A 20,445-nucleotide genomic window follows, 5' to 3' on the forward strand; every position below is an offset into this window, starting at 1 on the left:
ACTAAATGATAACGCAAAGTATGAATCGGTGATGATCTTTAATAGTTGTATGAGTTAAATCCAAAATTATGTAAGTTAAATTGGACAACTTGACAAATTTTCTGTTTTCATTATAATATTACCTGGTTGGATATCTCTGTTACTTTATCTAATGGTTGGAGCATTATGAATGTACCTTTCAAAATTTTTAGTTTTCATTTATTTTTTCAGTCCTGGAAAACTTTTTCAGCGATAGATCTAAGTTGAACTACACTTACTATACATTTCGCCACTCATAATATGTTCATAATTAAACAGACATTTATTATAGATTGTACGTCAGGAATAAAAATCTGATTGAAAACATGGGTTTTGGTTTCACATCTGGATACCAGGCAGAGGCAGATTTGGGACTTGGGACAAATGGATTTGAAGTCTCTCTCAATTATATAACTGGAGTTCCTGATCCCAACGCTTTACAGTCAACTGAACTGCAGTTGCTATTTAGAGGGCTTCAAAAGCATGATAGCATAACAAGGGAGAAATCCATTGCAAAGCTTTTTGACCGAATATCGCACAATCCTTCCATTATAAAAAATGATATCGCCATTATTTCTTGGTGTCAGATGTATCCCATGCTTGGAATAGATGAGTCAAGGAAAGTGAGGACTTTTTCGCACAAAGTACAATCCCAATATGTGAGGATTCTCCAAAAGAAGTTTTATAAGTATCTTCGTGACACAATTGGAGTATGGCTTTCTGGATTGTTCGATGCTGACCGATCTACATCTAAACTATGTAAGCAAGATCTTTATGCCACGTTTAATAACGATCAGGCAAAATTAGATGGCTTATGGAAAATCTTCACAGATCAAATCACAAACTATGTGTTTCAAGTAATCACACTAGAATCACAAGATACTATTTCCGATGAGAGATTTATTGATAAGGACGAGAGTCGTGCAAAGTACCATCGTGTTCTTTTATCCACTATTTTACTCTTTTCCGATCTGTTAAGTCGGATACGCTCGGAGAGCATAAATGTGACAAAAGATACCAAGACGAAGATTCTTTCACTTTTTACCAATTCGGCGTATCTTTCAATCTTTTCCACCAAAGATCCTCTTCTTAAAAAAGCAATATACCAAACCATTCGATTGTTTTTATCCGCAAATGAAAATGGTGAATTTGCCGCCGATTCAAACTACTTTGATAAGCTATCTTCGGCCGCTGTTAAGGGCTTAAAGATTAACAAGAAGCAAAATTCTGCATTATATTCTGGTTCGATACTTGCAATTCTTGACGCACTTACTGTGTTGACTAAGCGCAAATCTGCATTTTGGCTTACTGCTAGAAAAGCGGAGCCAAATCTTCTTGATACACTACGTCTTGGATCCTTGGGATCAAATCCTCTATATTATGACATTGTTTACACATTATTAACCTTACTTCCATACGACTTTTTACCAATTAAAAAATATGACAAGGTTAAGCTTTATTTAGGAATTTTGGAGACTGATGTTGAGAATGAGAAATTACCGGGATTTAAAGTTAACGCATTCAAAACATATATGAATTTCGTGCACAAGGTTTACTCTGCATTGGAGGATGATAGTCAGACACTCTTAATAAATAGAGTAGCATGCCTGCTTGTGAAAATTCTTGATTCTCCTCGTCACCTTTCAAATTGTATGCTCGCTCTTATGAAGAATTTAAAAGTTTATCAAAATGATGATGCCGATATATTGTTAGACATTAATTCCGCAATCCTAGATGCATTACCTTCAGGGCTTATTGAGTATGCTTCTTTGAAGTACAAGATTGTGCACCAAAAAGAATTTTGTCAAAACTTTATTTCGTTATTGCAGGAAAATGAATCTGATCTTCTTTTAGAATTAATTACCAACTCGGTTGAGTCTTTACGTGATGAAACTGACGAATACCCTACCTTGGCACTTGACATCATTGATATATATATCAAGATGAATATCAATCAGGCTAAGAATATTATTGCTAATTCCATACCCTTAATAGACTCATTTATTACAAAAGGAAATCCAGAATTGGTCTTTGGTATTCTTCTTGATTACTGGAACTCGAATTTATTTGACTCGCTATCAGTTTCTAAAGCAGTTGATGCTGAATTTATTTCTCTGCAGAAAACAACAAGCGAGAGTCTTGTTTTAAATAATCTTAGTCACATCAAAGATTTTCAAGTTGAAGATGCTCCCAATATCAAGGAGTATCTTTTAGATCATACAGCTAGGAATAAGCAGACTGAGGAAAATGATGAAACGCTTTTCAAAGTTTTGAATCCGGAGATACTTGAAAGACTTTATGTGCAATCAGTACTTCACACAAATACTCCTTCTTTCGTGAGGAAATGTGAAGAGTATTATCAAGATATACCAATGATTACGTTTAGTACCTCAAACAATGAATTTCTTGTCTACTTGATCAAAACTCAAGAAAGTGAAAGCTCGAAGAAACTTCTTGATTTGTTACTAAAGCATATTAATGAGGATTCATTCATGCATGCGTACCTTGATGCTTTAAAAGTTGCATTTTCAGAGTCCCCAGGGGATAGTTTAATTAGAAGTAATTTAGATGTCTTGGACGTGGAAACTTTGTCGAAGTACATACCTAAATCACTTGTTTCTGAGATTGAGGAACTTATACCACGTTCTCCAACCACAGAATTGACTGTTTCTAATATATTCGGCACATCATTATACCTATTTTTGGACTCGCAAGAGAGTTTGGAATTCAAGAATTTGAAGAAACTAAACGAACTATTGTTTTACGCTGAAGTTTTAAGGGGCAAGGCGGATCTACTGTTGTCTAATTTTGATTTGGCTACGGATGTTATGCTGCTTTTGGAGATAATATCTGATTGTTCATTTTTATCGAGTGAACCATATAATGCACACAATACATTCCAACGCTTTAGAGATGAATATCTTGACGGTTTCTTCAATTCCTGCTCTTTAGAGAGCATTTTTGCAAAGGATTTAATTGTTCAGGGACATTGTCAGTATCTTGAAAAACTTCTTGAATCAAAGAATAACTGTATTCAGTTTTACACATATAGAGTATATGCAAGAGTTGCAAGCTTTGTTTATGATAAATCGCCTAGTCGTTTGGGCATATCTGACGCATCATTGAAGTTTATTGCGTCTGATCAAAGAAGGATGACTGTGCTACTTCTTTGTGATCGGGACATCATACAATCAGATAAACTGTTTACCTACAGAAATCGGATAGCTGCCAGTATCATTGGTATAAGGTCAACGGAGGATATTTTAGGGTCGGGTTTAAAGTCACTTTTACTGATTAACTTGATGCTATCCTCAAAGTTCATTGATAGCAAGCCGCTTTTCCCTCCTCAAAGATTTATGATGATGTTGAATACGTTGACAGCTTGGCTTGATTGTGATATTTCCTACGATACCGAGTTTACTGCAGTGAGAATAGCTCTTTTTGAATTTGCAACATATTACCTAATAAATGCTCAAGATATAAATGTTTCTGTTCTTCCGCAGGAAACTAAGGACAGGGTAAGCGAACTTATTATGAGAGTTTGTACAGAGTCATTGGATATGCTTGTTGCAGATAAGCAACCAGTAGAGCTTTCGTACTTTACTCTCCGGCTAGTCAAGACGTTTTTTGCTAAGTGCGATGAGACTGTTCTTTCCGAGTACCAAGAAGATATACAAAAGGGAGTGGTCGAATATTTGTTTAATCTTCTTGACATTCAGAATGCCAATGGACCTTTGCTTATGGTGCTAGATATTTTGACCTTTCTTTTAAACAATCACGTACCATTGAAACTTTTTCGGCCTAAATATGCTAATTTGTTTGAATACTTGGTTTCTCCTGTTGTGAAGATTCAACGGCTATCCGTTTCAATGATCTGCAAGCTTCTTCCTCAAGTACAAGATAAACTTGTTGTTGATACCTCACTTGATAAGGAGTTGATAAATGATGTGAAGATTCCGCAAACTCTGATTGACCGTGCCTACGATTTTTCTGATAGTGATACGCTTACCTATCTTTGGAATTGGTATTTAATTTTAAAGCATTTTCCTTCCATAACTCAGGAGTTGAAGGACAGATACATTGAGCAATTGAGTGAGGGGTTGATTTATAATAGTTTAGCTTTGCTAGTCGACTACATAGATGTGGGCACGTTCAAATTCCCAGAAGGATCGAGTTTTGAGTATGTCAGCAATTACTCTGTGGATCTTGATGGTGATTCTTTGGATAAGAAGTCGGAAAAGAGAAAATTGGAGGTGAATCTCCTCTACATGATGATGCGGTTTATTGGTGGAAGTGTCGTCCGTAAATGGTTTTCTTCCATCAGGGACATTCAGCTCAAAAATAGGCTCAACACGTTCATTGCAACATACATAAGCCCAATTCTTATCGATGATATTCTTGATTCGTTGAGTCTGAGAGATGTTACTGAAGATGATAAGTTTAAGTTGAAAATGAACAAGACAGTTCACGAAGTGACCTGTTCCTGTGAAATCGATGATCAAACAATGGAAATATTGATTTCCCTCCCAGCTGATTATCCTCTTTCCCAAATATCGGTAAGGGGATTGTCCAGAGTTGGAATTAAAGAAAAGAAATGGCAAGCTTGGATAAGATCCTTCCAGTATATGATCAACTTCCAAAACATGTCAATCATGGATGCAGTGAAACATTTCAAGGAGAACGTGGACTCCAAGTTTGCCGGATATGAGGATTGTGCTATTTGCTACTCGATCATCAATGCAGTTGACCACTCCACTCCAAACAAGGTTTGCCCAACGTGCCATCATAATTTCCACTCAGCTTGTTTATACAGATGGTTCAAGAGTTCGGGTCAATCGACATGTCCACTGTGCAGAAGCAGCTTCTCATTTAAAAAGCATCATTAGAAAGCAGTTGAATTACGTGATGTTAAGGGTCAGTCTAATTGGTACATTTAATGCTAATTTTACATAATCTAATCTCATTCTAGTAGCTCGTCTTCCAAAATCTTTTCCATCTCGTTGACTGTGAAGGGAATGTAGAGAATTTCGGTACCGGCGATATCTTGAGTCAACGAACACATTTTATGCTCCACGAATTCCCGGAGAACTGTCCGAAAAGATATTTCATTCGAGACAATAAACTCGTTGACACAAAACTCGTAGAAGTCCCTGAATATTATTGCCAACTTGATATTTCCTGTGAGGGAACCTCTGTTCTCGATCTCTTCGTCGGAAGTCAAGGAAGAATCAATCTTTTCAAGTTGTTGGATCAGTAAGTTCTTGTATAAATTCTTGGCGTTTGACGTCAACGAGCTCAAAACATATTTGGCACCCTTTGATCCAACAAACTCATCCGACTTTCCGATACTGAGTGGATCCTTGAAGCTTATTTCGGTACTATAAGAAGCGAACGTGGTCACATTGTGCCAAATGAAATTGAAGTTAGCCATCAACGAGGCATTCCAAAATAGTGGTGTGTTCATATTATCCATCGAGCAAATAAAGCTTATTTGCGGTATCTGGCAGAGCTCACCCAATATGTAATGGTACTTATCTTTTCTCAGTGACTCCCCGTCTATGTTGTGGAGTACAATTATCAACTTCTTTCTATCCACAAACTTGTTAAATGCTGTTTTGAGCTCTCTGACGGAATCCACCATGTGCCAAGTCGGTGGCTTCTTATTAAACATCAGTTTCCAAATAAATTTGAGCAAAGCACGAGGATCTAGCTCTGAATTGTAGCCATTGGCAACAACGCATTTCGTGCTTTTAGAAACTCTTTCCAACAAAAAACTCTGCACGAAATCTAGAATCAATCTGCGTTTGGATCCAACCCCGTAAAATATTATGTTAAACCCTTCCTGGAGTTCAAAGAGCCATTGTGTGTATTGTTGTCTGTAGTATCCTATAAGATTCGTCTTCTGTCCTAGGCACATGAAGTTTGCGAGTTTATTGTATGCATGAAACTCGTCGTAGGATACCTGTGGGGCCATAGTCATGGAATTTGTTGATAGCTTCTTGGCTCTAAGCTTTTGCTGTTCGAAGTAGCCTTCAAAGCCATCATAAAAAAGAGACCCAGCCTGGCCATCGTCCTCTTTTAAAAGTGTGTCGCTTTCTTTATCAATTGTTGGTATATCCATCAACTTAACTTGTGATTTAAGTTTTATTTCATCTGTAAGCAGGTGTTCTGTTCTATTATTTGATCTCCTAGGTGTATAATTACGGCGATAACTTGTAGGTGAAGGGGTTGGTGATGGTGATCTATCTTCATCAGGATGTGCCAATTGCCTCCTGAGATTAGGAGTAGTTGGAAGGAACACTTTTCCATAATTACCAACGAACTTTTCATCTCCCACTTCCCTGTCAGAATCATCTGATTCCATATGCATAGATTCGTAATTGTCTTTCTTGCTGAGAGCGATAATCTTATCGGCCAATGCCATGTCTTCATCCTCAACCAACTCCCTATCTTCATCAATTTCATTATCGTTATAATCCGGCACAACACTCTTGAATCTTATCTGCATTGCCCTTTGAACTGCGGCCTGGTCAAGCTCATTCATAGTTCGTTTCATTGGAGATCTGAGCTTAATCGGGGATAAATCGTCAAGCATGTTAATGGTGCGCTTTCTCCTTGGTGATCTCTGGCCCAAATGGCCAGATGGTGGCCTTAGCTGCATATGGGATGGCTTGAAAGGTAGTGAAGCGTATGCTGTTTGAGTAGTGGTGCCTGTAAAATAGTATATTAAAGATTGGAGAGCCAGGAGAATAAACAGGAAATAAAGAAAAACGAGTATGTGAAAAAAACCAAAAAAAAAAAAATATATATATATATATAATTGTAATAGATGCGTCGAGAGTCGCGTCTACATAAAGCTGCCCTGCCTTGTTTATGCCCAAGAAAACCTCACTCATAAGGATCAAAGGTATTTAAACATGTGCATTTCCCCTTTTATCCTGTTCTTTTTACCTTCTTACTTAGTTCTTTTTACTTTTATACTTTTCCTTTCTTGAGCCTTAAAAACACTCAATACTAGTTATAACAAAAACTTCATAAAGTAATCGGCGTCACACTAAAATCAATTAAGCAAAACTATTACAATAATCATAATAAACAAACAAAATAAGGTACAGGGATAAGCATGCTGGCTTTCCTATACATCCTACACATGAAGCAACTCTCCTCAACACAATACAATCTAGACAGCTATTAAAGTAAGAAAACGATTTATTAGTTTAGTTGAAAGAAATAAAATGCTAAGCTTGCGACAGTAATGTATATCATAACGAAACTCTATGATGGAATAGTACAATATAATAAAGACAAAGAAAATTAAATGCGAACAACGACCAGCCTAGGGATAAAAGAACAAGCATACAGAATTAAGCAGCACCAACAATGGCATAGCATGCGTGAGTATATCAGCCCCCACCCTACCCTACCCTCGAAGTCCCCTCCTCAAATTTATAGGTTGCATTTCTTATACCATGATCAAAGCGTTGGATTGCACACGCAAATCATGAAATTTACTTAATCAAAGGTCTTTTTCGAGCCCTTGAACTGGACCGGCACAGCATTGGCACCAGATGCTGCAGGTCTTCTCTCTCTACCGCCTCTGTTTCCCCCAAATCTACCATTGCCTCTGCCTCTGCTACCTCTATCGCCCCTGTCACCCCAGTTGCCCCGATTTCCTCCGGATCTTCCTCCAAAGTTGTTGTTTCTAGGTCTTGGTGTCGAGTAGTCCAATCTAACCGATCTGCCGTTGATGTATTCACCGTTCATACCGTCCAGAGCAGCTTTAGCCTCCTCAACTGACGAGAATTGCACGTATGCGAAACCCCTTGGATCCTCTGTTCCCGGACGGGTTGGAATCCTGATTCCCTCAATGCTTCCGAACGACTCAAATGCGCCCCTCACGTCATCCATGGTGGCCTCGAACGACAGATTACCGACAAACAACGTGTCCGAAGGCTCGGATGGCGTATCTCCGTACTTCTTGGCCCTGTTGTTGGCTCTGTCGTTTGGAGAAGAGCTTCTTGGCTTAGAAGCTGCCATGTCGAGATGCACAGCCCTGCCATCGATCTCGGCACCGTCGTACTTCTTCACTGCAGCCTCAGCGTGAGCAACCGAGTCGAAATCAACGTATCCGAAACCTTTCGATCTACCACTTCCGTTCTCGGTGATCACTCTGGCACTGACAACACCTGGAACGTTCTCGTCGACGAAGAATTGCTTCAATCCATCGTCATCGACGTTCCACGAAAGTCTTCCCACAAACATGGTACCTGGCTCCTCTGCTGACTCTTCACTCTTTGCCTTCTTGGCCTCTGGCTCCTCGGAATCGTCATCTGCTTTTCTCTTCTTTGACGATTCATCGCTGGACTCACTCTCAGATGAAGATGATGAGTCGGAGTTGCTCTCAGAGTCAGAACCAGACTCTGATTCCGAACTTGAGCTGTCTTCCTTATCCTCTTCCTTCTTGTCATCTTTCTTCTCATCCTCAGACTCGGAACTGGATTCAGACTCGGACTCGGAATCTGATGATGACTCTGAACTAGACTCAGCCTTCTTATCCTCCTTCTTTTCATCCTTCTCCTCTTCGGACTCTGACGAAGAGTCAGAATCTGATTTCGATTCGGACTCTGACTCTGACTCGGATTCGGACGATGATGATGATTCAGACTCAGACTTAGACTCTGATTCTGATTCTGATTCGGACTCAGACTCAGACTCTGATGATGAAGTCTCCTCCTTCTCCTCCTTCTCCTCCTTCTTGGCAACCTTAGCCTTTTCCTCCTTCTTAGCCTTGGAAGACTTGTGTCCGTGCTTGTTCGATTTCTCCTTTAATCCCTTAGACATGGTATATAATTCAATTGAGATATAATTTCTCTATGAGTTGAAAGAAATCTCGAGAAAGTAAGAAAAAGACTGTGTGAAGATAATGTTCAAAGTAGGGGCATCACCCGACCTTTTTGTATGCACTGATACCGAAATTTTTCATATCAAAAAATTTTTTTTGCCTGAAAATTTTTACCAGGTGTTTAAATTTCTGCTAATCGGCTTTGTTGTGTCTGCAGAGGTTATTGTGAAGAGATTTATTTTTATTTTTCTCATTCTTCTTTTCTCACCCGTTATTGGAGTCCCCCATCAAGCATCTAGGAGAGGGGGAAAAAAAAGCAATTGCTTCATTTATTCATTCATCCTTTGTATGCCTCACACAGCACTAGCAGGCCCATTTTCCCTTTAGATACACCCAAATACCAATTTCCCACACTATCATATCATATTTGAATATTTGTGCTTCGCATTCTTGAACATCATATTTCATCATGTCCCAGCCACAGGCAGTGCTACCGGGCCAACCCATAGTTCCCATTATTTCGGCCAAAAAGAAGGCCAAATATCTTGCTGGCAGAAACTGCCGCATAGAAAACATAACATTCAATGGATCTGGTGTTCCTTCCATTGTATCCTCGGTGGTTGGAAAAACGAGTGTCACTAAAAAAGAGCCTTTAGAGACATCTAAAGAATCGGATAAGAGTGATAGCTACGATGAATACGTTGTGAATGTTTTCTCAAAGCACGATCCAGAGTATGTTTTGCCAGAAGATGGAACCTCGGAGTTCAACTACGTCCCTACTTTAACCTCAAGCACACCAAAGCTAAACGACTTGGTTTTGGCAAGGGTCATGAAAGTTTCAATGGATAGAGTGAAAGTGGAGATCATTAGCATAGATGCTGATTCCGAGGGTTCGCACGTTAACGCGAAGGAGCTCATGCTTGCCAATTTTGCCGCAAACGAAAATAATGAACGCTTCAAAGGCATTATACGATCGGTCGATATAAGGTCCACAGAAAGAGACAAGGTTAAGACATGGCAGTGCTTCCAGCCGGGAGATATCATCCGTGCACAGGTGATCTCTCTAGGAGACGGGATAAACTACTACTTGAGTACGGCTAAGAACAACTTGGGGGTAGTGTTGGCAAGACCTTCAGGTGAGAATACTTTTGCTGAGTCCGGAAAGTTGCTCTATGCATTGGACTGGCAAACAATGATAGTTCCAGAAACGGGCGATCTTGAACAGAGGAAATGTGCAAGACCATTTTGAGTACAGATGCAGACTGTGATTCCGCCTTTGCTACATACAACAAGTGTAATTTAACAGATGGATATGAGTCCAGAATTCTTTGAGAAGTGCTTTTCTAGAATTCCCAGCAAGCACCTATATATAAAAGGAATATAGTAGTAAGAAAGAATATAAAAAGTGTCACGGGCGACTAAGTTCAGGAGTCTTTCGAGCAGTCTCTGCCGAAAATGGACACCTTCAACCAGTCTGTCACAACAAGAATTTTGCTCTTGATTCCAAGAAGCATGGAAACGTACGCAGTTCTCCAGAACAAGAAGGTGAGACTTCCACCAAGGGCAACTGTAGACCAAGAACCCCAAGACAAGTCGGCAACAGCTCTATCGGATCCAATGTAGGCAAGTGATCCCTGATGATTATACTTGAATGGAAGCATGCTCTTCTTGACTCTCTCGAGCTTCTGCAAGTACTTTTCAGCCCGCTCAGGCTCTTTCTTGGCAAGATACTGATAGTCGTCCACTTGGGAAAGCTTGTTGAAGTACTCAGCAAGGAAGTGGCCCTCCTGGTGTGCAACCTGGGCAGTTGGTGGATTTGTGGTGAAGGTGCAGTCTCCCAAGGCGAAAATGTAGTCATCACCATCCAACTTGAGGTAGTCATCAACCAAAAGTCCTCTTCTGGCAGTCTTCTGCTCCAAAATCTTAGATGCCAACTTCTTCGTGATAGGTCTCTGAGTGTTACCACCAGCCCACACTAGCGTACCGTATGGAATCGTGACCTCCTCCTGAGATCCGTCCGGTTTCCGGTGAGAGCAGTAAACATTTCTGTCGTCGACTCTCTTGACCATGGTGTTGTTTCTGAGATCAACACCTTGCTCGTTGAAGATGTTCTTCGTGTACTGTATCAATCTGGGGTGGAAAGAGGCCAAAACGTTTGGCATGGCTTCGATAAGAGTCACCTTCATCTCCTTGTCGATGTTAGGAATGAACTTCTTGAGGTCCTGGTCCATAAAATCTTTAACCTCGGCAGCCAACTCAACACCGGTTGGACCACCACCACAAACAACGAAATTCATCAATCTGGCTCTTTCTAAGGAGCCCTCAGGAAGAAGCCTTGCGGCCTCGATTGCGTTAAATAGCTTCTGTCTGACGGCAGTAGCATCATTTGACTCTTTCAAGAAGGAAGCGTTTTCAGGAATACCAGGAATACCAAACGTGTTCACCGTGGCACCGACTGCATACACCAAGTAGTCATAGTCGATAGTGGTTCTAATTGGCTCGTGGTTGTTGATGAAGGCATCACCGATGGAAAATCTCTGCGAGTTGTGCTCTAGCTGGATGCTTTTAGCCTTTGGATCAATGTCAATGGCCTCAGCCTCCATGTACTTAACCTCACCAGGGGTAGCTCTGGCAATAGTTCTGACTGCATCACAGATGGATCTGGCATCGATTGTTCCAGAAGGAACAGAGGGCAACAAGGGGGTGAACAAGAAGTAGTTTCTAGGAGAGACGATGGTAACATTATACTTGGTGGTGTCCAATTTACTGAGGAAAGAGATTGCACCCCAGACGGAGCCAAGAATCACAATGCTCTTCTTCTTATTTCCATTGTCCTTCAACTCCGACTGTGGCTTCTGGTTACGTGGATTCGTTTCCACGTACACCTTCCAGGTTAAGTAACCCCAAAATGCAACGGCAGAAAAAACAGATGCTTTAAAGAAAAAGTTGAACCAGCCGTGTTTCGGTGCCTTTTTCTGCTTGACTGCCTTTGCCTTGGCATCAGTTGCAGCCTGCTCTTGAAGACGATAGTGAATTGTTGAAAAGGCCCGTCTGTTTGCCACTAGCAATGATGGACCTATAAAAGCTCTCTGCGAGCATATTTTTCCGTACGCCGAGATACTCCTTAACGAGGATCTGCCGAACATCATTTGTGCTTATCCTACTATCGGGGATCCGATGTATGTTTAGATATGCTTGAATAGCTTAGGTGAAACGCAAAAAACTTGGAGTTGAAATTGTATATTCACAGATTGAACTAAGCGGACATTGCAGTAGGTAAATGAATGATTTAAAACGCTGATTTAATATTCCTGCATTTATATAATTTTTCCCAGACTGGAAGATCATAGGAAGCAATTCTACTTTTTTTTTTCGTCCACCGACTCTATTGCAATAATGCACCAGAGCTGCCTTTTGAATAAAAACATCTCTCGCTATCACCTGTGCTTATTGTCTTGCCAATAATACTCGGACTGATCAATGCATTGTTAATCGTCGGTATCTTGGTCACTTGTACAATTTTACCTGCAATGTTTCTTTATTCTATTCAATTATGCTTATTCTAATTTGTTCTTTTCTGTTTGTTCGTACTACACTTCCTTGCCTACTAAATATTTACAGCAGGCTTGGATAGCCTATTCATTCTCCTTTTGTCTGAATGCAGAAGTTCTGGCGTCTATTCCACCCCTTGTATTTTTCCCCCTCCCTCTTCTCTTGAAGGACTGTTTCCAACAATGTGTATGCTTCATATATACTAGCTTCTCGCTTTTAGAAATACAACAGTAAATCATATTTCAATGGAACACCTTTCTTTTTTATCAAAGTTTGTCATCCGTATAATAAGTTGGTCTAGCTATTTCCTAGATGAACGTTTTCCCTACTTTTTCATTAATTTACACCATTAATTGCACCCAGAATTTAAAAAGCCAAACAAAAATAGAACGAATAAAAAAATTTTTTTTTGTTTATCATCTCATCCGTTCTGTCCAGGTGTTTCGGAGTTCGATAACTCCAGAGTTAAAATACTGGCCAATCATCTACATACAATTTTAGAGGCATTGCTTTCAAATTTTAGGCTATAATCCAAGCTGATTGTATCGATTTTATCACAGTTCTTGCAAATTTGCAATGTCTTGAATACTCGTAGATATGGCGCTCTTTTCTTATTTGTCAGCTTTTGTAATAGACCCCTTCTCCTTCATACAGTATTCAGGATTTGAAACGGAAAAACTCTGGCATTTATCCAGATGGGTGTTTCGGAAAAAAATAAATGTCAATAATAAGTGAAGCATTTATTTGTTTTTTCTCTTCCTTCTTTTTTTTCACCTGGTTGTTCTACTAATTTCGATTTGCTGAAGTCCTCCCGAACAAAAAGTATCTCAATAAGCGTATGAATACCCTACACCAAATTTTGTTCTGTGTGAACTTAGAATTGGCGTTTTTTAAAATACCGTTTTTTAAATTACTGCCGAAGCTATCGACCTTATTGAAGCCTTTTTTTTCACTTGCATCAGTGAGTTTTAACGGTGTGTTTTGTACTTTTTAAAATTGTTCCTGTCCTGTATTTTTTACTGGTCTATATTACTCTTCGGTATAAATGTAACTGTATTTATTAATTGCACTTAAGGCTTTGAACACCATCAAGGGTTTTGGTGGGAGAATAGCATTGTAGATAGCTTGTTGTTCGTTTCCTAATTCACAACCTTACACCATAATATTTTAATCGAGACCGTGTTGAGTTATTTTCAACACAAGCTTCTTGCACGAAAATACTTTGATTCCAAGCAACTAGAGTGTATACTAAGGTTTCAACAAGACAGACAACGGTGTGACACTTTATTTCAATGACTTCAAGAAGGCACAAGGATCTTGATTATGAGGATGACGAAGATTATATTGAAAATAACGACGATAAGGAGTATTTAGATGAAAATGAGCGATCCGAAAGGACAAGCAGTAGAACATTCACAAGAAAGAGTCGGACCCGAAAGAATAGAATACCCTCATCACCACCAAATGGAAATACTGATGATAGCATAGATGAGAATGCACCAATAATGGATGAGGATGAAGAGGATGAAGCATTAACTGATTCAACAGATAATACGCTTCAAAAGACTGGAAGCAGAATGAAGAGGCCTAAAGAAAGGAATATAGGAGAAATCTTTGGGGATGAGGATGAGTACGATGATGAAAATAATGATTTTAACAGTGCCAATGCTGGAGTCTCTGTGAAGCACGAAGAAGGAACTGGATTAACCGTATCCTTCAAATTTTTGGATAAGAATCACAAAACACAATTTAATGAGTTGACATCTTCACCTCCGGGTTCAAAGCCCACTTCTGATGACGAAATGGTGCCGGCAGCAAGGAGAACGCGGCACAAAAGGGTTAACTATACGGAACCAAAGGATTATGAGGAAGATGAAGAGCCATTTGATGATAAAGATGCGGAGATCGAATCTACAACAAATGTTGATGATGAGTATTCCGAAGGTGAGGAAGTGATTCGGAAACCTGATCCATCCAGGATGACTGCTCGCCAAAGAGACAAGTATTATGGAAAGACATCAGAAAAGCCCTTGAAGATGCCGGAGGCATCTCTGAAAAACATAAAGTCTAAAGAATTACTAGCACTCATGGATGAGCCACAGAAAAAGAAGAATCTATCAGAGGAAGAAATACAGTTAAGGAGGGCAGAACAAGCAAGGAAAAGAAAGAACTTCAGCATCAAGAAGTTGGAAGCAGAAAAGCGTGATACATTGAATAAATTGCTTATGAAGAGAGCAAGCAAAGTGCGGGACACTAAAAACTTGAAAGGAAAAGAGTATGGAGACGAGGAAGAAAGCCAGGCTGTTCCCAGAAGGCCCCAACTAAAGCATAATGCTCTTTTTAGGTGGCAGTCTAAGACTGAAACCAAGGATGGAGTGAGAAAGAATGTTCAATACTACTCTATACATTCCTTTAGTTGAAACGCACACAATGACACGCTGTTAAAGCATATATAAATGTATATGATTGGAACCCTAAACTAAAAAGAAAACAATTCATTCGTAACTTTACTGCTGGTGCTCAACGGAATCGCAAAGCCTTTGGAATCTGTTGATAAAGAATTTACCCTCAACCAGGCATAACACCGAAGCAAGCATCCTTTTAGGAATTGGAACTCTGTACTTGAACAGTATTGGGTTCAATGAGGTCGCTGTTTCGGTACTATGAGTGACAAAAAGGAAGTTCAAGATCCATTTAAAGGCAGAAACGGTTTTGGTTGCAGCTGGAACGGAAATGTGTAGATAATTGGCAAAAAAGGCAGCAGTTTCAGCAGGAGTAAATGAGGCATAGGTTATGGCAAAGAATAAAATCCAGTACAAGATTTCAATTGGTTTTGAAGGAAGTGGGATTTCCTTAATAAGATATGAACTGTATCCACGCTTCGATGATGCCTCCTTTGTCATTGAAATAAGAAGAGACTTTGCCTGTTCGTAGTCCTTCTGCTCCCGATTAAATTTGATCTTCGCAACTTTTCTAGCCGATTTTGAGCCGTAAGATATTTTGATCCCTTTCAAAGTGACATTCTCTAATTTTGGATCGACAGCCTCTTTTGAGCTTAGCCTGCCATAAACGATTAAAAAGTCTATTAAGTTATGCTCATGTCCCACACTCAAAGAAGCTTTGACTTCCCCGGAAGTTAAAGCCATTTTTTTTAATAATTTTGAACACTGTTGCTGAAATAATTTGTCTTCAGCTCCTTATATGTTGATAGTTGTTAATGTGCAAATACAGTATTATTAAATACTAAAGTGAAAGAAACTTGAGCAATGATGCAACTTTCATAAAACATAAATTCACGGGAAAGTTAAATTTGGCGTGGCAAGTAGCATTACATCGATAACGAAAAACGGAAATCGTTGAGTCTGCGAAAATCTACGGGAAAAGTGAGGGCCGTTTAGTAAAAATGGTATGTACCCCTCTTCGAAAAATTTGAAATTACAAAGTAAAAATAAAAATACAGAAAAAATAGTAATTAGATATCATCGGTAGATTAGTATCATTTATGGAAAATAACACGCTACAATAAAACAACCTAGCTGACATTTCTGATACACTTTAATCAAAAGTGCCACTTGATTGCGATTATACGTGTTAACTTCTTCTAATTCTTGGGATATATTGGATATAATTAATTGAATACTATAATGAAGCAACTGTTAGTGACAACTGGAGCCACAGTAACATTCATCAAACTCATACGGTATACATTATCACCACGATTCGTGAATGAACTCTTCAAGTTGAAATTCACAGATCATGTTGTTCAGTATGGAAAGTCTGCTGAAGCTGAAGTTCTGGTAAGGTCATTCCTCGATAAGCTCGCAAAAGTCTTTACTTCAAAAGAGGGTCCTGAAAGCGATTCGGATGGAGTGATAAATTTAACCATAGAATATAAAAAAGCGGTTTTAAAAATTAAATGCATCAAATTTGACAGAGATTTGGTGCAAAAGTATACCTCGAAATCAGACCTTGTGATATCACACGCTGGTACCGGTTCCATTCTTGATTCTTTGAGAATGAAGAAGAAGCTTGTGATTCTTGTCAATGATAAGCTTCAGGATAATCATCAGCTTCAAATTGCCAAAGCATTTGAAGAAAAAAAGGTTCTCCGGGTAGCCAGCACTGATTTTGATGAGTTTATTCGACTTGTAGCCAATGTTGAGCACGAAGAGTTTACACAGTTATCCGAACCACGGGGTTCGGTGATTGAAGATATATTATTGGCTGAAAGTACGTAAATTATTCTTAATTTAAACCATCACTAATGTAATAATAGAACGATAATGCCGTGCTTTTTTTTAATTTTGCTATGTATTTGATCTTAATTGATCTTGAATTTGTTTAAATTGAATACACTAAAGAGGAAATAATGATACTTAGCAAAAGAATAGTTGATTTAAATGAAAATAACGTATATCTTTAATCTCAAGCATTTCTCAAACTGTGCATTCAAGTAGTACAGCTAGAACCTTTATTCTTTGACTAATTTCTAAATTAGCAGTATTGACTACACTTTTTATGATATTCAAGAGAATAACACCGTATAATGAATATACATCTATATATATATATATATATCTAGGACAAACTTAGGAAAAGGATTACTACTCAATACACTGTCGTTGCTCTATTAGGATAGACTACCTAGCAAAATTTTTTGGGCTTCAAAAATTTATTTCGTTCACGGATGAACGCGTGGCTAAATTTTGAACACGCGTTACGCGTCTCCTTTCAGAAAAAAAGAATAAATCAAACATAATCAAAATGTTTAGCCTGTTGTTCATTTTCGCCAAATTAGGAAAGAACAGAAATCACAGGGACCACACAATAGCCTTGCATACAGGATAAGTAAACATTCTATTGCCATCGTTATTGAAAAGCTACAGCTTAAAAGATATCGAAACACGCGGTTAAATTTCACGGAAACTTCGATGAATGGATACGCGAACTATACAGACAGGAAAGATCGATGCACTCGTGCATAAAATATAAAGTAAAAAGCGATTTGCTCATATAAGAAAGGGGGTAAAAAGAACAGTCGACTCGACGTGTTGGTTTTAAAGAGGAACGTCAAGATAAGATGCCCTTTTAGTAAGTAAGAGAGAAGGATAATTATAGGGCAATAATGTAATAATACGGGTATAACGAGCAACCTAGGTACGATATTGGCGAGAAAATTCTGGAGAGAGAAAAAAAAAAGTGCTAGAAACGAGCATATAAATTTTTCTAATACTCGCGATGGGTGCATGGATGTGCTGGTATGATGGCAAAGCGTGGAATGCACATTACAGGTAATGTAACCGGATGGTTAATAAATAAAGAAGAAAGCGAAGGCCAACGGAAGAGAGCGGAGAGAATGAAAAAAGGGAATTTGTAATTTTGAAAGAATCATCCATGCACATGGTTGCTATAATCAAAGCATGATATGACATGGGGTACCTGAAGTAATCAATAAGCAATTACAGGACTATTAGAGATGGAATGGTGTGTGGCGGTCAGTTGCAATGTAAAAGGCTGAAGGCTCCATGGAAGAGTATGATAAAGTAAGTATGTCCTGAGCGAAACCACAATATAGGGTATACACGAAATGCACGCAATTAAGTTTCCAAAAAAAGAAAACGGTGCTAGAGTTAGGACGGTGTGTTGGTAGAGGGGAATGCCTGAGAGGTGGATATTTTGTGAGACAATAGATGGGCGGTTAAATTATTTGATTAAAAATGGAGCAAAATCAGAGAGAACAATCTTCACCGGAATGACTTGACCGGCTGGGAAAGGAGATGAAACAAACTGGGAGACAAATCAGAAAGAGAAAAAAATTCCAAAAATTATAATAATAGCAAAAAAATGTTGAGGATGGTTGGAAAAAAACGAAAAACAAAAATAGTAGTTTCCCACTGATGAGCAAAGTGTGCTCGGATTCAGAGCTACCCCTTTAAGTACTAGCTTCTTATTTTAGCACGGTGGCAGAACCGTGATTTGGCATTCATTTTTCATGATCGATCATATATTTCTGGCAAGCCCCAAATTCATCCATATCGGACTTATTATTATAAATATGATGCGTTTTACCTTGAAATTCGCATTTTGTTTTTGCCTTACATCGTACACCTCATTTGAATCTAAAATATCCCCTCTTCTTCCTCTTGCATCGATAAATCTTTGTGGCTTTTCGGTTTCTATTGCTCACTGAACAATTTTGTCTGAAGTTAACGATGCAGTTCTTGAAACTTTCTGTCGCCGTTGCTCTTGCCAGCGGTGCACTCGCTGCTTATGTTCCAACTGAGCCATACACTACTCTTACACCATCTGCTACATTGAAGGGAGGTCTCACCGATTACCCTTCTACCTTTGGTATTGTTGTCGATCCAGTTTCCACTTCTTCATCTTCTGCCAAGAAGGTCCGCAGAGATGTTGCCTCCCAGATTGGTGATGGTCAAATCCAGGCTACTACTGCAACCACCACTTCAGTCAAGGCTACATCTGCCCAGGTTGTCTCTCAGATAACCGATGGTCAGATCCAGGCTACCACTGCTACCAAGGCCAAGACTACTGCTGAGGTTGTTTCGCAAATCAATGACGGACAGATTCAGGCCACCACTGCCACCAAATCTAAGACCACTGCTGCTGTCGTTTCGCAGATTGGTGATGGTCAAATTCAGGCTACCACTTCTACCAAGTCCAAGGCTACTGCTGCTTCTCAAATCAGCGATGGCCAGGTCCAGGCTTCCACTGCCTCAACTGTCAGCGGTGCCTCCCAGGTCAGTGATGGTCAGGTCCAGGCTACAAGCACTACTTCTGCAGAGAGCGGTGTTGATCTTCAATCTTGCAGAACCAGCGACTCTTTGGCCATGACTTTGGAGGATGGTATTTTGAAGGATTCTCATGGAAGAATCGGTTCCATTGTTGCCAACCGCCAGTTCCAATTTGACGGCCCACCACCTCAGGCTGGTGCCATCTACGCTGCCGGATGGTCTGTCTCTCCAGATGGATACTTGGCTCTCGGTAACAGCACTACTTTCTACCAGTGCTTGTCTGGAACCTTCTACAACTTGTACGACGAGTCCATTGGAGCCCAATGCCATGCCGTTAAGTTGGAGGTTGCTAACTTGGTTGAGTGTTAAATAAATGCATTGAGTAGATTCTAAAGATCTATTTTTTGATAAACTTTTTTTTTGGCATTCCAACTTCTTTAAGCATCACGACTTCTCTTCAGGCATCATAGGTTTACCTTTCAAGTTAGTGTGGCCATGGTTCTGTCAAAAATCTTATAACGTTTGGTCCCTTTGAACCCGTGACATATATCTGTGTTTAGGTAATTTCTCCTATTTTTTTATTTTTAATTAATTAATTAGCATGGGAAAACTTTTTATCATCGACCATTTTACTGGCTAGTTCTAGGACACGTAGTGAAAAGTTTTTTGACCGCGTTTCTGGCTCGTAGAGTTCGCAATGTTTCGGATTTTTCCTATTATTATGTCTCACAATTAGTCTATTGTTCGGGCAGGTGCAGGGGCACATTCTTGCCCGATTGGGAAAAATTCTCACATTCCTGTAGTCGTGTTTTTATTTTTATTTTTATTTTTATTTTTATTTTTATTTTTTTTTTTTCATGCGTTTCAAAGAGATATCATTCGAGAGGCTATGCGTCCGGCTGAAGTATTTCGGAAAAATGTCGTAAACCGAATGAATGCAGGTTACCAGTTGCATTTAGATGTATCTTCTGGCTCTCTAACAAAGAGATGTACCATTTAAGTAGAGAAATATACCATCTGGGTAAGGAAATGCACCATGTCAGCAAAGAAATATACCATCTGGGTTTCTAGCATTGTTGAGCTTCACAATTTACGTTCCTATTACCGCAAACTGAACAAGTACATGAGTCTTGTAATCGTGGACTGCTCTTTGAATATTTGTGACTATTTTAATGTCCGAAATGCCGTGCAAGACCGTTCTGTTCTTTTTTGTGTGGCTGAGCCTGGATGTAGTGAATGCCAGAAGAAGGTCAATCGACCAAAGTCTAAGTCGATAAAAGC

At 39.3% G+C, this 20,445-nt stretch overlaps 9 protein-coding genes across 9 annotated transcripts; 5 read left to right on the forward strand and 4 right to left on the reverse strand.

The window, feature by feature from the left end:
* Positions 1–344: 344 nt before the first annotated feature.
* On the forward strand, positions 345–4,904 carry BRETT_004129 (uncharacterized protein; the record flags this gene model as incomplete). The annotated part of the gene is made up of 1 exon (XM_041282625.1): positions 345–4,904. The coding sequence occupies one exon, from the start codon at positions 345–347 to the stop codon at positions 4,902–4,904; it is 4,560 nt and encodes a 1,519-aa protein (XP_041135401.1).
* A 74-nt stretch (positions 4,905–4,978) lies between these two features.
* BRETT_004130 (uncharacterized protein) lies at positions 4,979–6,679 on the reverse strand (the record flags this gene model as incomplete). Its single annotated transcript, XM_041282626.1, has 1 exon — positions 4,979–6,679. The coding sequence occupies one exon, from the start codon at positions 6,677–6,679 to the stop codon at positions 4,979–4,981; it is 1,701 nt and encodes a 566-aa protein (XP_041135402.1).
* An 851-nt stretch (positions 6,680–7,530) lies between these two features.
* Positions 7,531–8,859, reverse strand: BRETT_004131 (uncharacterized protein; the record flags this gene model as incomplete). Its single annotated transcript, XM_041282627.1, has 1 exon — positions 7,531–8,859. One exon carries the CDS (start codon positions 8,857–8,859, stop codon positions 7,531–7,533), a length of 1,329 nt encoding a protein of 442 aa, XP_041135403.1.
* Positions 8,860–9,329: 470 nt separating this feature from the next.
* Positions 9,330–10,109, forward strand: BRETT_004132 (uncharacterized protein; the record flags this gene model as incomplete). The annotated part of the gene is made up of 1 exon (XM_041282628.1): positions 9,330–10,109. One exon carries the CDS (start codon positions 9,330–9,332, stop codon positions 10,107–10,109), a length of 780 nt encoding a protein of 259 aa, XP_041135404.1.
* Positions 10,110–10,284: 175 nt separating this feature from the next.
* BRETT_004133 (uncharacterized protein) lies at positions 10,285–12,006 on the reverse strand (the record flags this gene model as incomplete). Its single annotated transcript, XM_041282629.1, has 1 exon — positions 10,285–12,006. The coding sequence occupies one exon, from the start codon at positions 12,004–12,006 to the stop codon at positions 10,285–10,287; it is 1,722 nt and encodes a 573-aa protein (XP_041135405.1).
* Positions 12,007–13,704: 1,698 nt separating this feature from the next.
* Positions 13,705–14,832, forward strand: BRETT_004134 (uncharacterized protein; the record flags this gene model as incomplete). Its single annotated transcript, XM_041282630.1, has 1 exon — positions 13,705–14,832. One exon carries the CDS (start codon positions 13,705–13,707, stop codon positions 14,830–14,832), a length of 1,128 nt encoding a protein of 375 aa, XP_041135406.1.
* An 87-nt stretch (positions 14,833–14,919) lies between these two features.
* Positions 14,920–15,558, reverse strand: BRETT_004135 (uncharacterized protein; the record flags this gene model as incomplete). The annotated part of the gene is made up of 1 exon (XM_041282631.1): positions 14,920–15,558. The coding sequence occupies one exon, from the start codon at positions 15,556–15,558 to the stop codon at positions 14,920–14,922; it is 639 nt and encodes a 212-aa protein (XP_041135407.1).
* Positions 15,559–16,056: 498 nt separating this feature from the next.
* BRETT_004136 (uncharacterized protein) lies at positions 16,057–16,650 on the forward strand (the record flags this gene model as incomplete). Its single annotated transcript, XM_041282632.1, has 1 exon — positions 16,057–16,650. The coding sequence occupies one exon, from the start codon at positions 16,057–16,059 to the stop codon at positions 16,648–16,650; it is 594 nt and encodes a 197-aa protein (XP_041135408.1).
* Positions 16,651–18,624: 1,974 nt separating this feature from the next.
* On the forward strand, positions 18,625–19,533 carry PIR1 (protein containing internal repeats; the record flags this gene model as incomplete). Its single annotated transcript, XM_041282633.1, has 1 exon — positions 18,625–19,533. One exon carries the CDS (start codon positions 18,625–18,627, stop codon positions 19,531–19,533), a length of 909 nt encoding a protein of 302 aa, XP_041135409.1.
* Between the last annotated feature and the right edge of the window lie 912 nt (positions 19,534–20,445).

Source organism: Brettanomyces bruxellensis, chromosome 5 (genome assembly GCF_011074885.1).
Source record: "Brettanomyces bruxellensis chromosome 5, complete sequence".
Taxonomy (NCBI): Eukaryota; Fungi; Ascomycota; class Pichiomycetes; order Pichiales; family Pichiaceae; genus Brettanomyces; species Brettanomyces bruxellensis.